The sequence below is a fragment of the Cydia pomonella genome, chromosome 1 (assembly GCF_033807575.1).
Source record: "Cydia pomonella isolate Wapato2018A chromosome 1, ilCydPomo1, whole genome shotgun sequence".
NCBI lineage: Eukaryota > Metazoa > Arthropoda > Insecta > Lepidoptera > Tortricidae > Cydia > Cydia pomonella.
In genome coordinates, this window is record NC_084703.1 from 36,697,016 (window position 1) to 36,718,057 (window position 21,042).

General features: G+C 34.3%; 3 protein-coding genes across 3 annotated transcripts in view; 2 read left to right on the top strand and 1 right to left on the bottom strand.

Annotated features, from left to right (window-relative positions):
* LOC133521770 (ATP-binding cassette sub-family C member 4-like) overlaps positions 1 to 4,993 on the bottom strand; it is a 47,732-nt gene extending 42,739 nt beyond the window's left edge. Inside the window, exon 1 of the mRNA XM_061856841.1 lies at positions 4,285 to 4,993. Coding sequence (XP_061712825.1) covers positions 4,285 to 4,502 — 218 coding nt within the window. The 5' untranslated portion in view covers positions 4,503 to 4,993. The remainder of the gene's footprint in view (positions 1 to 4,284) is intronic.
* Positions 610 to 1,099, top strand: LOC133522003 (uncharacterized). Its single transcript, XM_061857177.1, has one exon. The coding sequence runs from the start codon at positions 610 to 612 to the stop codon at positions 1,000 to 1,002; it is 393 nt and encodes a 130-aa protein (XP_061713161.1). The 3' UTR covers positions 1,003 to 1,099.
* A 5,983-nt stretch (positions 4,994 to 10,976) lies between the features above and the next one.
* Positions 10,977 to 21,042, top strand: part of LOC133521822 (potassium voltage-gated channel unc-103-like) — a 64,120-nt gene continuing 54,054 nt past the window's right edge. Inside the window, exon 1 of the mRNA XM_061856915.1 lies at positions 10,977 to 11,304. Coding sequence (XP_061712899.1) covers positions 11,239 to 11,304 — 66 coding nt within the window. The 5' untranslated portion in view covers positions 10,977 to 11,238. The remainder of the gene's footprint in view (positions 11,305 to 21,042) is intronic.

A 21,042-nucleotide genomic window follows, 5' to 3' on the forward strand; every position in this document is an offset into this window, starting at 1 on the left:
GCGTGTTTTCTTGATCTTTCTAAAGCCTTCGATTTGGTGTCCTATAACAAACTTTGGCAAAAACTGTACGATGAGACGTCTCTACCCGGGGAATTGGTGGAACTGTTCAGGTTTTGGTACGGCCACCAAACTAATGTCGTAAAGTGGGCAGGTTCGCTATCCGATGAGTATAGGCTGGAGTGCGGGGTCAGGCAGGGGGGGCTTACGTCGCCTAGACTCTTCAGCCTATATATCAATCGGCTGATTGAGGAGCTCAGCAACACTATGGTCGGATGTTCAATAGATGGGACGTTCGTAAATAACATCAGTTACGCAGACGACATGGTGTTGCTGAGCCCGTCGATCGACGCCCTGAGGACGCTGGTAAGTGTTTGTGAGCGGTATGCGGAAGCCCATGGTCTCAAGTACAATGTCTCTAAAAGTGAGTTGCTGGTCTTCAGGGGAAGAACTGTAAAATTAGACGACCAAATGTTACCTCCAGTGAGACTGAATGGCACTCCTCTTAAAGTAGTAAGAGAATTTAAGTACTTGGGACACTGGGTAACCGCATCGCTAAAAGATGATATAGATGTAGAAAGGGAGCGTAGGGCGCTGGCAGTAAGAAGTAATATGTTGATTCGTAGGTTCGCAAGGTGTACTAGCAACGTTAAAATCACCCTTTTTAAGGCGTACTGTCAGTCATTTTACACCTGCAGCCTATGGATCAACTTTACTCAAAAAACTTACAGCGCCCTGCGCGTGCAATATAATAATGCTTTTAGGATGCTGTTGGGGCTGCCGCGCTATTGCAGCGCTAGCGGTATGTTCGCGGAGGCGCGCACCGACGGCTTCCACGCCATCATGCGCAAGCGGGTGGCGTCGCTGGTGCGGCGCGTGCGCGGCAGCGCCAACAGTCTCCTTGCCACAGTCGCGGACAGGGTAGATGGCGCTTTCTGGCAGTACTGGAGCAGCCTACATGCCCATAACAATCGAGATAGGATACTACATTATAAAATAAAATAGGTATTAATATAGGTTTAGTTTATTAGGTAATAAGTTACTAATATAATATAATATAATATAATATAATATAATATGGAAATAATTCTGAAATAAATGTTTATTTAATTTATTTAATTTAATTTAATTTAAGTAAAATGAGCTAACTCAAGGTTGCCTTAAAGGCACTTTCCCTCCAGAGGCCATATTTTTTTTCCACACTGTATACACGAGGCGTTTTTGTTTACGTGGCCAGTTTTTACAGTGTGATTATTTCTTGATTACGATATTTGCCGAGTACTGAACTGCAAAAATCTTTAAAAGTCCTTAATTTTTCGTATGTGTATGGGCTGCTAAAATCATATCTTCAAATTTCAGTTTACAAGTACAGTGTGTAAATCCAATACGGACGAATATTTAAAACAGTGGTTAGCATAGGACCTATGATAAATATTTTTCATTGTATTTGCTCACAAATAGTAGAAACAAAACACTAAAAAATGTGTACATGTAAGACCGAAACAAACACAGATAAAAGGGTAGCAAACCAAGTAAGTCATGAATTATGAAACATATTCGTGCCCAATTTTTGTCGTCGGTTTTATTTTTTTCTTAATTTCGATAAAAATTGGTAGGTTTGAAAAGCTCCTTATTCTGGTCAAAATAAACTACAAAATACAAAAAAAAAGTATGAAAATTCCCATTGAATTACGGAAAATTTCATACGTGTTCCGTAACTCAATGGAAGATTTTGTAGGACATACAGTAAAATAGAGTTTATGTGTGGCTTATGTTGTACAGAATAAGAAAATCTATCTATCAACCAAGAAAAATGGAAAAACGACAGCAAAAAAAGCGGCCAAGTGCGAGTCGGACTCGCCCATGAAGGGTTCCGTACGATTTATGACGTATTAAAAAAAACTACTTACTATAAATCTCGTTCAAACCAATTTTCGGTGGAAGTTTGCATGGTAATGTATATCATATAGTTTTTTTATTTTATCATTCTCTTATTTTAGAAGTTACAATTTCTAAGTATGGAAAATCTCCAAAATTTATTGTTTTTCTCTATTTTTGTGTGAAAATCTTAATGCGGTTCACAGAATTCATCTACTTACCAAGTTATAGTTTCGGAAAAAAGTGGCTGTGACATACAGACGGACAGACAGACAGACAGGCATGACGAATCCATAAGGGTTCCGTTTTTTGCCATTTGGCTACGGAACCCTAAAAATAGCCCATTCATCTTGTAAAACCCTTTTTTGCAATATTGTATAAACTGTTTGCGGATAAGCAAAGAAAGGGCAATGACAGCCTGTGTTTTTATTATGGATGTTTCAAGGTGACGTCGAAACTACTAAGCTAATATTGAAGAATTGCATATCAACATGTTTGGAGTAAAAACGTTTCACTGGTTTAATAAATAAATAAATGCATACCTGCAATGGTAATCTATTTTATTAGAAAAAAAATTACATCTTTTTATGTGCAAATATTAGTTAGATGTATATACATCTAATTAATATTTATTATTAAATTGTCTAATTTATATAAATTAGACAATGTGACTTAATAAAATTCCGAATGAATCAATAAATATAGTATATATTTAACTTTAAACGTAGGATACGATAATTTATTAGTTGACAAAGCGTAATATAGTGTAAGTGAATTTTAGTTAGATTGTAATTAATGGTGTTGTGCACTAGGTACACGACGTAATTTTTTCCCGTACACCGTATACGGTATTTTATAGAATACCGTAGTGACAGCAATATTTGTGTGGCAACTGTCAAAATCGTCCACACGGCGTCTAGCGGGAAAGTCTAGCCGTGTGAACGTAATATATATTATAAAATCCCGCATAAGGCATACGGGATAAATTTACGTAGGTAGTTATTAGTGTGAACCGTGAACCTAGTGCACAGCATGTAATCACAGTCCATTAATGACAAGAAAATTGGACGCCTACGGCACAACATACAACACTAAAATTAAAAACCTGTACCTATTATTTTATATCTGTATTGGATAAATAAATTATTTTGATTTTGATATGATAAATATTTCCCCAGTGGTGATCAATCAAATCAAACAATCTACTGTGATTGTACAACAAGGGCATAAAGTGATCCATTTTTATCGATTCGATTGCGAGGGAAATTTCCAAAACTTTCCATAATATTAATTTATTTATTTGTTCAAGACTAAAGAAAATCGTATTTAGGCCGGTCGGGGCGCGCCGGCAGTGCTAGTAGTTTGTATTGCAGATTTTGAACTTTATTGCTAAGTTAATAAGTGTTGTCATCGATGATTTTACTTTATGCTCTAGAGCATAATAAGCAATTTGATGTCGCTCACGCGTGGCTTAAATGTCAAATTTACGAGCATGAGAAGTGAAAATCTTTTAAAACAATACATACTGACTTTTTTGGTCACACGAATTTGCAAAATATACTCGCTTAGTCTAAAACAGCGTATATTCATTAATTACGTTCTTATTACCTTCTATGTATAATATATTATTATATACATTATATTTTATACAATTACTTTTCATATATTATACTTTGATATACCGGCATTTTGAATAACGTAATAAATAGAATAAGTTAATGTTAACTAATCAACAACAATATCAAGTATCTCCAGAAAAGCGGGTTTAGTTAAAACTCTACGGCCCCCACAGGTTCGAAAATTTAATAAAAAGTAGGTTAGGTTAGAACTGCGACCTAGCCGAATCGGATATCTAACAAAAAATGGATTAGGCTAGATAGAGTACGTTAGATACTAGTTAACATAAAAATGCCAATTATGCCGGTATATCAAACTAATATATGAAAACTAATTATATAAAATGCAATGCACCCGCGATACATAGAATTTGTTTACAAACAACGTGACAAAACGTGTTATACGATATGTCTTTATACGTATAATAATTCTATATAGTATTACGTTAAGTATATAAAAATATAATATAACTAAAGGCGTTATGGAATGTTTCTTTATACCTACTATATAAAAAATAAATTTAAATCATTACTTCCATTAAATTTTAGATTAGATTATAATGTTTGTGTTTTGCCATAAAATGTTATGCCAAGTGGCATTATAGTTTTTTAATATTATATTACACTCGGTTTAGATCCCGGTAAGGGCATTTTTTTATCTATTTTTGAATTATGGATGTTTTATATATATATGTATTATGTATAATGTCGTCTAGTACCCACAACACAAGCCTTATAATGTGGGATTAGGTCGATATGCGAAAGAATGTCCTATATGTATTTATTTACTTACCTTTCCAGTTTGTCTCCAGTTATTTTCGAGTCATAAATGCTCTTTGCTGCTATTAAATCATATTCTTCCAAGTCCCTGCGATTCCCGTTGAAAAACGCAGGTATCATCCAGAAGAATCCAAGTCTTGCCACTAACCCGGGTGGATCCTGTATTGAAACCTTCTCCTCCATTTTCTTTTTCGGCGGATGTTCATTCACTTTCTTTTGTTTCTTGGTCATTTTGGGCAAAATCTAGCGCTTCACAAATATTATTATTGCGTTGTACAAACTTCTTCAGTGGTGTATAATTTACTATATAGTAGGCGTTACGATGAAGACCATGATATTCAAAAAATATACAAGTTTCTCAATGAGAATTAAAAAGATGTATCAAATTTCACTAAATATTACATTATATGGTTTTACTCAGACTATAACCGATCATTGGAGTTGGCACACGTCTATACGCCTTGGCCGTGTGCTCACGTCTGGTTCCACCTCGCCGTTATATTAATATTGTACAGATTGTCATAATTTCATAAACCACGCGTAATTTATCACTATCACAATTAATGAAAACTCCTCTGTATCGCCTGAATTATTATTTATCATTGATAAGGCGCTTGTGTGAGTGATAGATAACACGTTTAGTTTATGTCAGTTTCCCGGCGCCGCTGAACCAATTAACTCTCACACAGGTACTCGTATATAAACTCATTATAAGAGTGTGTAAAATTATAAATTTGTTATACATCATAAAATAATACAACGTTTATAATACCGGGAAGTTAAACAATGGTTAGATCTTGGTACTATATTTGACACACCAAGTACATAGAATACTTCTTCCTCGCGTTGTCCCGGCATTTTGCCACGGCTCATGGGAGCCTGGGGTCCGCTTGACAACTAATCCCAAGATTTGGCGTAGGCACTAATTTTACGAAAGCGACTGCCATCTGCCCTTCCAACCCAGAGGGTAAACTAGGCCTTGTTGGGATTAGTCCGGTTTCCTCACGATGTTTTCCTTCACCGAAAAGCGGCTGGTAAATATCAAATGATATTTCGTACATAAGTTCCGAAAAACTCATTGGTACGAGCCGGGGTTTGAACCCGCGACCTCCGAATTGCAAGTCGCACGCTCTTACCGCTAGGCCACCAGCGCTTCATATAATAAGATTATTTTATCCTTAACCGCACTTAACCCTCCCATGCGTATTGCGACATATAGATATTTTACGGTGTTCAATAATACTACAGTGTACATACGTTGACTCCCGTGAAATGGTCCTACTTTGCTCCCCTGTGGGTAATTATGCTCGAATTCAAAAAATGTCTAATATGCTTAAGTATTATATACTCAGATGAAAGAAAAGGAAAAAATATATATTTCGAATTGCTACATTGGTCTTATGGCCAAGTTTATACTAATCTGTCTATTTGGCATGCGTATATTAATTTAGTGTACAATGGGGTAACAATACGCCTCCAAGTAAAAATGTAGGTAGGAGCAAAGATAAAATGGGTATCTTTTGATTCTTATTTATTGCTTCAAATATATAAAACAATAATACTCTTATTTCACAATGTTGATTTACTGATATAATTACGAGTATATTAGATAAGATGTTCTTTTTTTTCATATCATTTCATCGGAAGAATGAATAATGAATAGTTAAAAAATATTTATAATTTACTTAAACTGGACCGAATATTGGAGCAAAGAAGGACCATTTTTTGGTATATAATATCTTCATAAACGACCAGAGAACTTTGTGTGTCAAATTTTGAATTGTCAAATGTTCTAAACATCAATAGGTAATAGATAGCTTTTATTGGCAAAATATAAAATATATTTTCTTACCACCGTTACATTTTTTTTCTTCTAGATTCGACACAAGCTAGGCATTAACCCATGTTTATTTTTATTTGCCAAGAAAAGGGTTTGCATTATATGGACATTAATACTTGAGGCAAAACATGATTTTCCTATTGACAATAAGGTACAGTCGACGTCAAAGATATGTTTACATTTTTCGCCTTATAAAAAAGTGCAAAAGTGTAAACATATTGTTTCCACGTGCATTATAGGGGTGTTGTTATCAGCAAAAGGCACCAAGCGGGTTTTCAAGTCAAAACATTAATTAGGCAATATTCATCAAGACATACATCAATTTGACCCTCTTTTTAAACAAAAGATCATTAGGACTATTGAGGGTCAAGGATGCATAAACTCACTACATTAACTTTTTTTTGTGCTAAATTAAGGGCCAATTAAGGAGTAACTAACATATGCCTCTGACTGTATCTAAATTCTCAAAAAATACTATATATAATATAAAAATTTCTACCATAAGATATGTCACAATCAGGGATCGAAAACCGGTATTTTTTGTATGGGAACGAAAACGGTACTATTTCGTTCTTTGTTAAATATTTCATTTCTAATTAGGTAATCTAATAATACGAAGTCGTTATCTACAAACACAACTGAGATTTTATACATTTATAGTATAAAATAAACCGAAATATATGGTTATTTCAAAGTTATTGCAAAAAAAAGGTTCCGATCCCTGGTCACAATTGTATAACTGAAAATTTTTAATAACAGCTGAAATCTAAGTTAGTATCGATTGTAACACACCTGCACTAGTAAATATTTAATAAGCAGTATGTTGTGAAGGCTACGTACTCTATGTCGCGATTGCGGCTGCCAGGGAAGTTTACACTTTGCCAGAATAACAATGCAGCACATAGCTAAAAACTTAGTCCCTCTATTTTTTGTGAGTGCATTGCTCGGAAAGACGCTTCATATTTGAAATTTGTAATATAACAAGGTTTGCAGACATATTACTTAGCTAGAAGTTTGATTCGCTTAAAATGTTCTTAGCTCACTTACCTATACATTTCATGAAAAGTACCTGGGCGACCGAGCTTTGCTCGGTTATAACTATTTATTGTAATATGGTGGTGTATAGATGATAATCTCAACTTCATTTTTTTACTAAATTATACTAGTCTAAAACAATAAAAATTAAAAAAAAAAATAAACATGAACATATTAAAAAAAAAGTTGGTCACCGGGCGAGATTCGAACTCGTAACACTCGTTTCTAGCCGTCCCGTCCGCGTCTTAACCCGCTGGACCAGACGGACAATGGCCGGTAACACGAAATTAGCGACCATATTCTGCGTCGAAAGAAAAACGCATGAAAACTCGAAAACACGCGTTTTCACAAACATAAGATTAATCTAGATCGATTGTATACCCCCAAAAACCCCCATATACCAAATTTCAGCGAAATCGTTAGTGCCGATTCCGAGATCACAGAAATATCTTATACCTTTAAACGAGCCATTCTTGTATATATATATATATATATATTTCCGGGATCTCGGAAACGGCTCTAACGATTTTGCTGAAATTTGGTATATGGGGGTTTTTGGGGGTAAACAATCGATCTAGATTAGTCTTATGTTTGGGAAAACGCGTGTTTTCGAATTTTCATGCGTTTTTCTTTCTACGCAGAATATGGTCGCTAATTTCGTATTGCCGGCCACTGTCTGTCTGGTCCAGCGGGTTAAGACGCGGACTGCTAAACGAGTGTTATGGGTTCGAATCTCGCCCGGTGACACTAACTTTTGTTTTTTTTTTTATTTATATGTTCAAGTTGATATATAATTTTTTAATTTTTATTGTTTTAGACAAGTTTAATTTAGTAAAAAAATGTAGTTAAGATTATCACCTATACACCACCATATTACAATAAATAGTTATAACCCAGCAAAGCTCGGTCGCCCAGGTACTATATACATATATATACAAGAATTGCTCGTTTAAAGGTATAAGATTAAACAGAAATACTTGTCAATGTCAAATATGTAATTTATCCGATGAGTTTTTGCAAAGTTATAGACCTTGATAAGGGGCTTTGGCTAGGTTTTTGTAAATGCTAGACTCAAATTTGCCTTATTTTCGATACACATCGGTATTTCGTTGTGTTATTCGAAAATTTGGGAGATATAAGATTTGGGTTAAAATGTGTAAGTACTGAATTATCAATATTTTTCAGCTATCAATATTTTCTTAGCTTCCAAAAATAAAGCTTCTGGTATCGACGGGCTGCACTGCCAAGTATGGAGGAACAGATGTAAGGGAACGTCAGCCCAGTGAATGGAACGTTGGGGTCATATGCCCTCTTAATAAAAAGGCGACAGGAAACAATGCGCAAACTATAGAGGGATTACCTACTCTACTACCCATTGCATAATTTGCATACTCTTTTATGCATGTGTCCTACTGTCCTGACTAGAACCCTACGCTGAAAAAACCGTAGGGGATTACGAGCGTGAATTCCAAAAAAATACAAGCAAAGTAGATCAGTCATTTTATTTCGCCTTAAACAGATAGTAGAGAAGAGATGGGCATATGCTCAGGCTTTCATATCCTCTTTGTATCATTTAGAAAGATTTATTACAACATTTTTATGTTTCTGTTACCCCGGTCTATGTTAATATTAGATAGTTTAATATAAAAAATTATCTCATAACTATAGATAAAAATAAGCTACGATAATAGTTGAACCCAAATATTAGCTACTTTAGGGAACTTTTAGAAATACCTGGTAAGATTTCTTTCTTTTCAAGATTATTTTTATTTGCTTATGACGAGGCACATAAAACCACATCAACATATTTTCTGGAAGGGCTTTTGTTTCCAAATATAATGCGCTCGTTTACCCCCTGCCACCATTATAAGGTAAGTACATACCTAAATGTAAACTAATTAATATTAAAAATATAGCCCAAGGTCGTGTGTCGATACAAAAAAGTGATGGTGCGTATCGCGGCGATGGTATAGTCGGTGGTAGCGGGTAAGGGCATGCGGACCGCGGCCCGCGCCCCGCGCCGCCCCGCCCTGCTCTGCCTTCAACCCTCTTTCTAACACAGTTAAACTTAAGCCGTTATCATCCAAAAGAATACTGCAACTCGTGTATGTTGCCGGAATTTTACTCTTTAAGTAAATCTAGCGCATTCAATTAATACTTTTCATTACATTTAATGTACCACCAGTACCTTGTGCTATGAATGTATATAAATATATAGTCATTGAATATACTAGGAAACATTTCTTAGGATGTAGAAGTCTTGCGTATCGGTGTAACTAGCAGGTCGAAATGTCGCTGTGCTGGGTAGGGTAGCGAGCAGCATGAAGCATGGGAGGTCGTGTCGGCGGGGCGCGCGGCGGCGGCGGCGGCGGCGCGCGGCGCGGCCCGCCGCAGTATGACGCGGCTCGCGAGTCGCCCGCCCGCCCTGGCTCGCGCAATTACCACATAAACATTTATCGGACCGGACTTTAACCGATACGACCTTATATTATAATTATCATGTTGCCTACAATTTTAGGAATAGTGCCTTTTCGTTACATACAACGAAACATTAGCTTCTTGAGACAAGCTCGTAGTTAAGTTATCTCGTGAACTGTGTCGGGTACGTAATCTTTTGTAAAACATGTTGCAGAGTTAAGAAAGTTCAGCTCGGTGGAAAACTCTCTGTCAATATTGAACATGGTTCAGTTAATAACTTAATAACTTTTCAATGTGGTTTATTAATCCAGTTAAAAGCTAATGTTAAACTTTCACGTCAATATTTTTTATAAATAAATATATAAATGCAACCAAGTGTACAAAGTAGATGCCGTTTTAATGTAACGTGTTTAACGTTATTTGATAAATAAATTTAGAATTAAAAATAATGCTGCCCGTTCAATGTGTAAAATTAATTTATATAAGAACAAAGGAAATTGTTTACAAGGAAGTAACGTAGCAACGCACATTTATGTTTTTTAAGAGGTAGAGGTACCGCAAAATTGTAGTTATTAAATTAAAATTTTACACATTTTAATCAAGGGTAAATGTTAAGACAAAAATCTCACGGAAATTAAACAATATTTGCAAGGGCAGACTTTAACCAAAACTTTAATAGGTTATAGTTGGCTCGATAGAAAAAAAAACACGAATATATGTCTAATTTTTATTTATTATCAATAGTATGCCGTTACCCGCATATCATAACAGTATAATTGTAGTATAAAACAGCTAGCGATATAGCCGAGGGATTTGACTAGCAACATTTTAAATAGATACAGAGATACAGAGTTATTGAGGTAAAACGTTAAAACCCGCGCGTTCGCAAATTTTCCGTCGCAAGTTACGCGCGGCGCGCCGTATCTACTGTCCCTTTCTAATTTCCTGACTTTCCGCCCCCTCTTCATAATGTGTTAATAGTATAAGAATAATTATCTTAATATCAGAGTAGAAGTTTACAATTCCATGATTGACCTAAAAATAATAGAACTCATAATATTTTTTTAGTGCGATGGGATTCATTAACATATAATATGTAATATAGTTATAAAGTTTCAACTTTTTGTGACAATTGGGTAAAAATCTCGCCACACATAAAGTAGCAAAATGCACATTATAATCTAGGTTTTACTGTCAAGAATTCCATAACATACTGTACACATATACATACCTAATAGTTTGTATGTGCTCAACCGTACATGTGGCGGAACTTGGCCTTATCGCCCACTCCATCTTCTATTTTACTTAATATTAGTTCCCCGAGAACCAAACTTCGTTGACCTCAATTCGGTAACAGAAGAATTCTAGGGTAAACTGTGATATTAAGCAAAAAATGACAAGTAATTATATGTGTGCTACTTAAAACGTGTGCGTTAAGTTCAGATCACGTTCAGCTAATCAGATGTGGAATCGCGTGGGCTGGTGTACCTACAGGAAGGCTCAGTGATTTTTAATTAGTCTAATAATGTAATCATTCTAAACGTCGTTACAACGAACGGAATTCATACGGTTCACAAGTAAAACATGAAAGACTGCCTAAATAAAAATATCACATGAATACAATACTGTATTAGTAGAAAACATAAATAAGAAACCCGACGATCAGTTGTGGTCATGGAAAACGGTGCCTTAAAATATGGGAGCAACAACAACAATAACGAGGTCGCGGAGGAGAAGGTGGTAAGTACAATTTATTCATTCAACTTCTTCAAACGTCACATTTTTATTCTTCATTTAAAGAATTCATTTGATGATACCTATATATTTTAAGTGAACGGTTTGCTCGCATGACATATGATTTCTAGTATAGAATGTTTCGATTCGTGGCATTACTTTTTTTTAAACATTCTCTATTTAGGATTGTAAGTTCAATTTATCAAAAGTTATGAAGAAGGAATGGTTTCCGAGAAAAGAAAAAAAATTGTTAGCTTTTATTAGACTCATTACAGCGTCTTTCCATATAAATGATTCATTTTCAAATAAGTAACATTTGGTATCTGCTTCAACATTACATTGAGGTACTTTTTAATTAAAATGTAAGTTTATTTAACTATTGATTGGTAACTTACATTTACTTTATTGGTATAAAGCGGGTTGGATATCATAAGGAAATCTAAATTTTATAAAACAATGTTTATTTTAAAATTTCCTAAGTTCCTTTGCTTGGGTAATTTATAGGTTGCTACTCGTAAGTGAAAGTTATAAACGAAAGTGTTCTACTTATGGTCGGCTACTCGTAAGATAGGCTACGTCACGCAGCCAACGCTCGACGGTATCGAAGAGGGATGAGCACTGAACGAGGCGATTAGCACGCCATAGTTCAAGGACTCGCACGCCTCGCTGACCTCGCGCAGATTAACCACAGTACAGCATTGCATAACACTACTTTGCATTGATTTCTTAACAACTATCCGCAACCCTTTACTCGCTTATATATCAAAAGCTAACAAACCTCAATATAACTTTTTAGTATCGACGCAGATCGTAGGTAAGTACTTACTATTTGAATGATGTCTAACAAAAAGGTCATATACCTACCCGTTGCGGTAGTATTATTTTCCTCTATTTAAAATATTACATACCTTCATAAATGTGCATTATATAAATTGTATTTTTTTTTTTCAAATATTCCATTTTTAACATTGTATATATTAACACTGAACTAATCAATCACCCACAAGTAAGGTAGCATTAAGAAATCATTTAAAAAACTTTATAATAGAGTGATTATGATGGCTACGATGTCAAATGATAAAACCACGACCATCATAGGTCAGCAATAACTTATAGCAAAATGGGATCTCGCCGGCGTGAGTATGTATTGTGCAACATTACTATTTTACATATCATCATATCATTCATATCAAACGGGCCGATTTTGTATTGCGAATTGCGGACAAATTTGTGTTTAGGCTTTTTTTGTTGAACCATTTAGGGTTTACGGTCATCTGCTTGTTCAAAACTTACTTTTCCCTGAAAATACCGATATAAATAAAACCTAAATGGATTGACAATTAAAAACCGTGACTATATTATAGGTACTATAACGTGCTTGCTTGGCGAACATAACATTGTATGCATAATTTAAATGTGTTGCATTGCAGTCAATCCTGGTAAGAATCCTTGAACGGCGTTTATTTAACACTTAACATTACTTACAAATAAAGTGCCTCATATCAAATATTTGTGAAACGTCAAAGAAGATTAGAAGTATTAAGTAATAAGATTGCTATTGAAATAAAACCTAAAGACGGATTCACATTTGTCTGATGTGTTATGTCGTGATGCATCAGAGGGGCTACCGCGAACACCAAAGTTCGCAAACTACGGGCATCTTTCTCTTTTACTGCAATTATGGCGTAATTAGAGTGACTAAAATAGTTGATCGAAATTTATAAAGTTTGATTTTTGCGGTTATGACCCTGAACGATAATCAGTTTCACACATTTGCGTTAACATTTCTCTGACGCTGCACGTGAACGCAACCTTACTGTTCCGATACGTCACGACACAACTCATGAGACAAAATGTGAATCGAGCTTAATATCCGATCAAGTTTACCATGATTGAATACCTAGTCACAAAATTTAATATACCTATGTATTTACCTACTAGAAGTATTCAACAACTACCTATTTCATTTAAGGTCAGGCAGCCGTTTAGTGTTATTAATGTTATTATCGATTCAATATTATTTGTTCTGCAATCGTGTATGTCACTTATTTAACCTCCTCACTAGCCACTTTATAAAAATTTACACGACTATAAAAAACCGATCGAAAATACCACAAATCGACCTAGCCATAGACATCTTTCATGTAATTGATTTTAATTCTCTAACAAATAGTGTCCCATCAAATAATATTATATAACGATATATAATTGTTTATACTCATTTATACAAGATCGTGTCATCCACAATGACGCGCAGATTTGTCAAATCCGACCTTTAATAACATGACAATATAAGTCAAGGCACGCGTCGTCGTGAATGATAATCTATATAAGGAGCACAAAAAATCCTTACATAAAGATTTTTCTACCTACGAAGAAATCTTTTTTTTTTAGTACTCTTCGCATTCCACTAGTCTTTGTAATACTCGTTGTTAAACATAAGCTTGTCTCTTTTTTTTTCGGTGAGCGCGAGCTCTTTAGCATGTGCACATTTCTCGTTTGTCCAGGTGCAACTAAAGGCAACTTGTACAATTGGTCCCAAGGTAAGCGCTTCAATTTTGGAACGCCTATAACCTATCTTGATCTTATAAATCATTGGCCCCATCCCCACCACGTATAACAGCCGTAACAGCTATTGAAGAGCGTTTCCTTAAAAAAACACCGCTTTCATTAATTTGTATTCTTCATAAATTTTCTGTTATTTCTACTCAGAATCACATCTTTCAGTCCTAATATGAAAAATTACCCAGAGTTTTTTTCCAATTGTGTTACCATTTCCCCATATACTTTGTATGGCAGTAACAAAATGGAAAGTTTGAAAAATGTATGTTATGCTTGGGGCACTTTTTTTCTCCTATAAGGATGTAAATGGCTCGCAATCCTGACTTCCTATAACGAAGTGGCAAAAAGGGTCACATAAAAAATGCCCGAAATAAAAGAAACCCATCTAGGAGAAGCTGATTTGGAATTTGTGACGCAAGAATATTGTAAGTAATTGTAATACTTTACCCATCGTACCAGTTACATTGTAATGCGTGGTGGGGCAGAGTAACTAATAAAGTATGTACGTACTGTATACCTACAATAATATGGTTAACATTAATACAATTTTTAGCATTAGTCTTTCAAACATAAAAACCGTTATGGTTTTGGTACGGAACCCTAAAAATGGGTAAACCTTAATCTTTTTACGTAATTGTTAGTAATAAAAACACTCCGATAATTTTATACCTACTTATATCATTTGAGACGTCCGTAGTGTAACCAAAAATGTTTGTATACCTATGTATTGTATTGTATTAACTAACTAAAAATGTTACTACGTTATTATCATTTTCACAAACTCTCAGGCTAATTCGAACTTTCACTGACATCAGAATTATAACTGAATTATGTCAATTAGTTATTGTGAGGCTCGCTATCTCCAATACATATACGGACTACGGGGAAGTACGAGCGAAATGCACCGCAACTGAATGACATCATTTATTTAATATAATATAGTCTGTATAGAATAATCGTATCATATACTGGCATCAGAGCTAGTTTAGACATATTCTCTCATTGTTTGGCCTCAGTCAAATCAAAACTAAGAGTTATATTATTTTAATAATTCTTTTTTTTCATTATTTAATTCAATCTTTTTTTTCTCAATATTGTTCATATTTAAAAAAAATCTCAATTTTGTAACTATTAGTAAGCTGTTAATTTTAAGTATGAAAGGTACTTAGTTGTTTCTTTTTCATGCATGTTGTATTCTGCTATTTTAAGGTGCACACAAGTTTTTGTTTGAAAATGTATATTCTTTATGATGTATTAGTTGTGACACCCAGTTTGTAGACCTTTGAAAAAATGTCGATCTAATATCAGTATACATAGAATTGGTCTGTTTTATCAATTTCGAAGTGATTATTATTATATTTTAATTCTAAACTATAAATGCCAGAAAGAAAATTAACGTGGCTTTGCTAAATTTACATGTCCTTGAATGTTGTTTGATTGACTGACTTACCTCTGCCTGCCAAGCGAAAACTATGTGTTACCAACCAACGAAACTAATTGTATATTAAGTTACTACGTTGAGATTTGTATCAGCTTAACATTTTATTGTATGCATACGCATTTTATTGTATGCTTAAATTGCTTAACTATATACATATGTTTAGTACCTACTTGTAGACTCAACTAAGAAAACCCTAAAAACGTTATAATGTACTTATCTGAGTCCATTACTTTTATGATGTTGTCCGCAGAAGAGAACTTATTCTGAAACGTTTTTGACCCACCTTGTATTACCAATACAAAATTATATATATAATTGTATTACCAATAAAAAAAATACGAGTAAATACCAACTTTTTTGATAATTGGATACAGAGAATAAAGTACGTACTTATTTCACATAGAATTTCAAAAGTTTGAAGGTACATATTTATCGAGTTGGTATAGTCTGCAGTAACCGATTAAAATGACAGATTAAATTAAGATTATTAATGTTCGAATTTGTATTCCATATGGATATTAAAGAAATGTATACAACAAAAAACCTTAGTCTTTCGCCTTATTTCCATATTGACTGATTAATGAGTCACATGATTTTCTTGTTTAGACATTTACATACCTGCATTATTTTAAGATATACCCATAAATATACTTGCTTACTGCCGTATCAGGCTATAACCATAGCAACCGTAAGTGGAATTCAAAAATTCGTTACATGTTTAACGTATTCTCGTGCAATATTTAAATTCCAAGTTTCGACTGTTTATTCAATGTCACTTACGGTAGTTACAACCACGTGGGAACAATATTCGTAATTAAGGTCAATAAATAGAAAAATACCCAACCTGTTTTTATATTTACAACAGCACGTTGTCGGGGCATTTGCGACAAAAAATATTGCCAGAAAGTAGAACCGGTAAATCCGTGTGCATTTGTAGCCTCAGTATATGAATGAGCTTTATGCGACTCGTGCCAACTTAGCTATGCTATCCAATTATTTCACTTTAAGACTGCAGACTTTTTGCCATATCGTGCTAAGTAGAGTTATCGTTGCATAGGTCCTAGAATAAATGATTACTTGTAATAAGGATTTCTTTTTTGTGATATTGAGGTTGAACCACCACGTTAATTGACGACCCAATGGATCTAGCTGATGGGGAATACAACGATACGTCCTCGGATGACGATGACAATTTGAAAAAATATAAAAGTGTGTACCCTGTTTATTGCTGGCTGGCTATTTCCGAAACGTCATTCTTTAATAGGATCATTTGTAGGCTCCACTTAATATCCTCTTTAAATATTTGACGCGCTCGAGTAACTCCTTGTGATATTTTTTTATATTTTTAAATTTTTTTAGACTTTTCCCTGACTACTGGAAAAGAAAACATTATATAACCTGTTATTCTTCCTCTACGACGCTCGAGTAACTACAAATTTAGCATCTCCGTCTTCCCTGCTATAACATTTAGTTGGATTATACCTCTGGTGTCGAATGATGGTCCCTATGACATTTCATTTTTATTAACCGACTTCAATTTCATATGGAATTGCGGTCACATAAAATGTTTGTACATACTTAGACATTTTTGGAAGTTTAGCATATTAATTTATTTAGAATTAGAACATTTAAGTACCAAAACTACGTAAAAACATATTTCTTCAATATTTTTTTTATTTAAGCCTAACCAAAAGAGACTTTTTGAAAGAACTGTCATAGATACCATCATCATCATCATCGACGCGAGAGATATAGTACACAGAAAGTATAGTACTGATCCGTTTGCCACTGACAATTTTTAGTATTTGTATGGGCACGGTACTTTATTCATGAAATAAAAGCCAGTTAAATACTTATTTATCATGGTTTGGTTGAAGAAAAAATTTAAAACATTGTAACAAATTGCGTATGGTACAGCGTAGTCAGCATCAAAATAAGTAACGGATCAAACAACGCTTCAAAAGTTTTGACCATTCTGTAACAGCGTAACAAACAGTGATAATTCTATATGTAAAATAATTAAAGCTCTAAAAGATATACTTTTGAACGTGAATTTTAGAGATTTATCTATATTTGTAAAAGTTATCCGGAATATTAGATACTTTTGGCGTTTTGTTTCATCCGCTATTATTTATGCTGACTGTACAGAAACTAGGGTGTACTCCCAGGTGCGACGATGGTTTTCTATACAATAATAGTACCAAAAGAAAGCAATAAAGAAAGAATAAAGAATAAAGAAAGCGGGAATTCCCGGCTTTGCCATACAAATTCAGTACACGGAGCATTTCCTAATGGAACCCATGAGAAGAGAACAAGGATTGGATTTCATTAATAGCGTCGTATTCGCAGACAAGTCCTTTGACAGAGTAACGTTTGGCTGAATTTCATTACCCAGAGTAGTCTATAGGAGGACCATTGATACCTACGCAGATTTATATTTCGTATAATGATCGTTTAATTTGGTAACCGTCACAATTACAAGAGAAACCATTGATCCAAAGATGGTAGGTAGAGTGATCATTTGGTAATAATATTGTTATTAGAAATTCTCGGATATCAGCTGAAGACGTAGCCTTAATTATTAGCGAGAATGAAGATTTTTATGAATACGTTACATTATTAGACATTACCTAGTCTTACAAAACTTAAACATTCAGAAATTTTTGCATAATTTCTAAAAATAATGGCAGCTTTAAATTAACTGATTTTTTCTTTTTGAGTGTAAGTGTACATATATATAGATTGATACTGTGTGTGTATGAAAATGTATGTATTATTTTTGATAATATAGCTATTAATTGTGTATGTTAAATTAAATGTATTATCTATTAATAAATACAACGTACCTGAAAAGGGCACCATACACTTTGCAACAAATCGCATGCGATTTTTGATATTAAGTACTCGTATTAGTATTACCGACCTAGGTCCAACATATTTCAATCGATCATTTCAGTGCCGCAATTGCTAATGTACTTTTCGGAAATAACTTAACGACAACTTAAAAAAATGTATCAAATGTAAAAAGTTACTTAAATTAAAATATTTAAGTTTAGTAAGTGCCTGCTCTGCTAGATCTTTTTTTTTTATAATTGTACTGCTAATTTACAATATTTACATAGAAGCAAACTGGACGGTATGTGAACCAGGAGCAAACCCTGACCAGGGAAATACAGTACTAGTACTGGTTCTGCAATCCCCAAATAAGAACCAAGAGACGACCGGTCTGGTTAGTGGATAGTGACCCTGCCTATGAAACCGATGGTCCCGGGTTCAATTCCTGGTAAGGGCATTTATTTCGTGTGATGAGCACGGATATTTGTTCCTGAGTCATGGGTGTTTTCTTTGTATTTAAGTCTTTATAAATATTTGTATATTATATATATCGTTGTCTGAGTACCCTCAACACAAGCCTTAATTGATCTTACTGTGGGACTTAGTCAATTTGTGTAATAATGTCCTATAATATTTATTTGTTATTTATTTATTTAAGAGTCTACTAAACGTTAGTCTACCAAAAGTTACGAATGCAAAGTACTCTGGGAAAGATGTTCGGCGAAACTTTGTCTGCGAATCGATAAACTGCTAAAAATTGTTCGGGGAATCATTAATTCATTAAGTAGGTTGTACCTATACACGAGTGGCATGGGGTGCCTATATTAAAATTGTAAAGAAATGTTTGGTTTTTACGCAAAAAGATACATATTATGTAAAATAATCGTTCTCATTTTTAAGACAAACATTTTTTTTAAATATCATCATGACGAGACGTTACATAGTTCTGATAAGTTATTTAATTGCATTATTACCGTACGATTGATAAGGCGTAATCTATACACACACAATTATCCTATTTAGTTAATCATTTTAGATAAAAATGAAGCAATTAACAAGGGTCGTTATTTAACCTCGTAAACAGTGGTAACCACTGAAAAAATCCAAAAAAATACCTCGCTTTGATGGTAGCTAGTGGATTTTTTTTCTCAGTTATTACCACCATTTTTTAAAGTGTTGAATACCGGTAAAGATTGTTACCTATAAATAAATATAACAAAATAATTATTATATGTACATCAATTAAGAGTTTCAGTAAACTAATCGAAATTATTTATATAACTATTATACTTTTACAACTTAAAAATTAACATAGTTAAGAAGAAGAAGGAGGAATATGTAAAAAATATATTATATTTACGCTGAATACTTTCTCATATATATTAAACCGATTATTGATGAATATTGAATTTTTCTGCTTACTATTATATTAACGTCTCCGCGAAATTCCGAAAACTAATCGATTGTTGACTGATATATTCACATTTTCACAAGTTTGTTAGCTTAATTAAATTTCCCAAGGCTATTAGTGTAAAGTGATTTCGCTATGTATCGTATCTCGTTATCATGAAAACGAATGATAGAATTGACAAATATCGTGATATCATTTATTCCTTGTGCTGCAGCGATTAGAATTTAAGGCCACAGAAAAAAACCATCCTGGGCAAAATATAAGCATAAATGTGTGCCCAAATTTTGGCGTGCTCTAGCTTTAAACTTTAATTTCTCCTAAACTATAATAATTTTCAATATGTACTATCTACCGGTAAAACCGATACCGATGTGTACCGGTACTGGTAAATGTTTTTGATCATTTTAATAATGTAGCAGTCTATATTTATCTAGGTCCGGGTATATAAGCCTAAGACCAACCGTTTAACTGATACCTTAACGTTGATCCCCTGGAGAATGGGCCGCGCGCTGGTGTGGGATGCTACCTGCACCGACACGCTGGCAGCATCCTACACACAAGCGACCAGCAGAAATTCCGGCGCAGCGGCGGACGCCTGAGAACGGTTCAGGCCTACAAATATCTCGGCGCCAACTACGAGTTCGTAGCTTTTGGCGTCGAGACACTCAGGCCGTGGGGTGGGGGAGCGCGTGGGCTCCTTAAGCAACTTGGGAAGCGGTTGAGGGAGGCAACAGGCAATCTCGCGCCGGCAGCTTTCTCGCGCAGAGGATTGCTATCGCAATACAGCGCGGGAACGCTGCCTGCGTGATGGGCACCTTGGCGAGGGGCCTAGGCTTAGAAGGTAGGTTTTAGGGATTTTTTAATTTTTTAGTTAGGTTTAGTTTTAGTTGTCTTATTTTAGAAGTATCTTACTAATTTTATGTTACTTTGTATTTGTTCTTTTAAGAGCTTAACGTTATAATTATATAATTCATAACTGTCAAATATGTGATCTTAGGTTACGCAATAGTTACACCGACTATAGTTACTGTTGTGCGGTCATACTTTACCCATATATGTCAACGGCGCTCGATTGTAATAAAAAGAAAATGTTAAATTAAAATTGTTTATTTTAGTTACAACATTTCACAATTCACAATAAGTTATGCTTGGAATATCCTAGTAAATATTTTAAATACTTGTCGCAGAAGACCCCGCTACTAACTATTATTATTTTATAAATAGTAACTGCACATATCATTTAAACAAATATTTCGGTGAATATATTAAGTATGAACTTAAGCTAAAGTAAAGTTTAACATACCATTTACATTATGATTAAAATTATATATAAAAATATTATATAGTGTTGAAAATTTTGTGTACTCAAAACAATCGCAAACTGGAACGCATGCGTGTGTGTGTGTGTTTGTTTGGTTGTGTGTGTGTGTGTGTGTGTGTGTGTGTAGTCTACCTCTTAGGACTGACTTCGTCATAAGTCATAATTATAACTACA

Coding starts and splice junctions, on each gene's coding strand:
- LOC133522003 (XM_061857177.1), top strand. CDS start 610: ATGTTGATTCGTAGGTTCGCAAGGTGTACTAGCAACGTTAAAATCACC.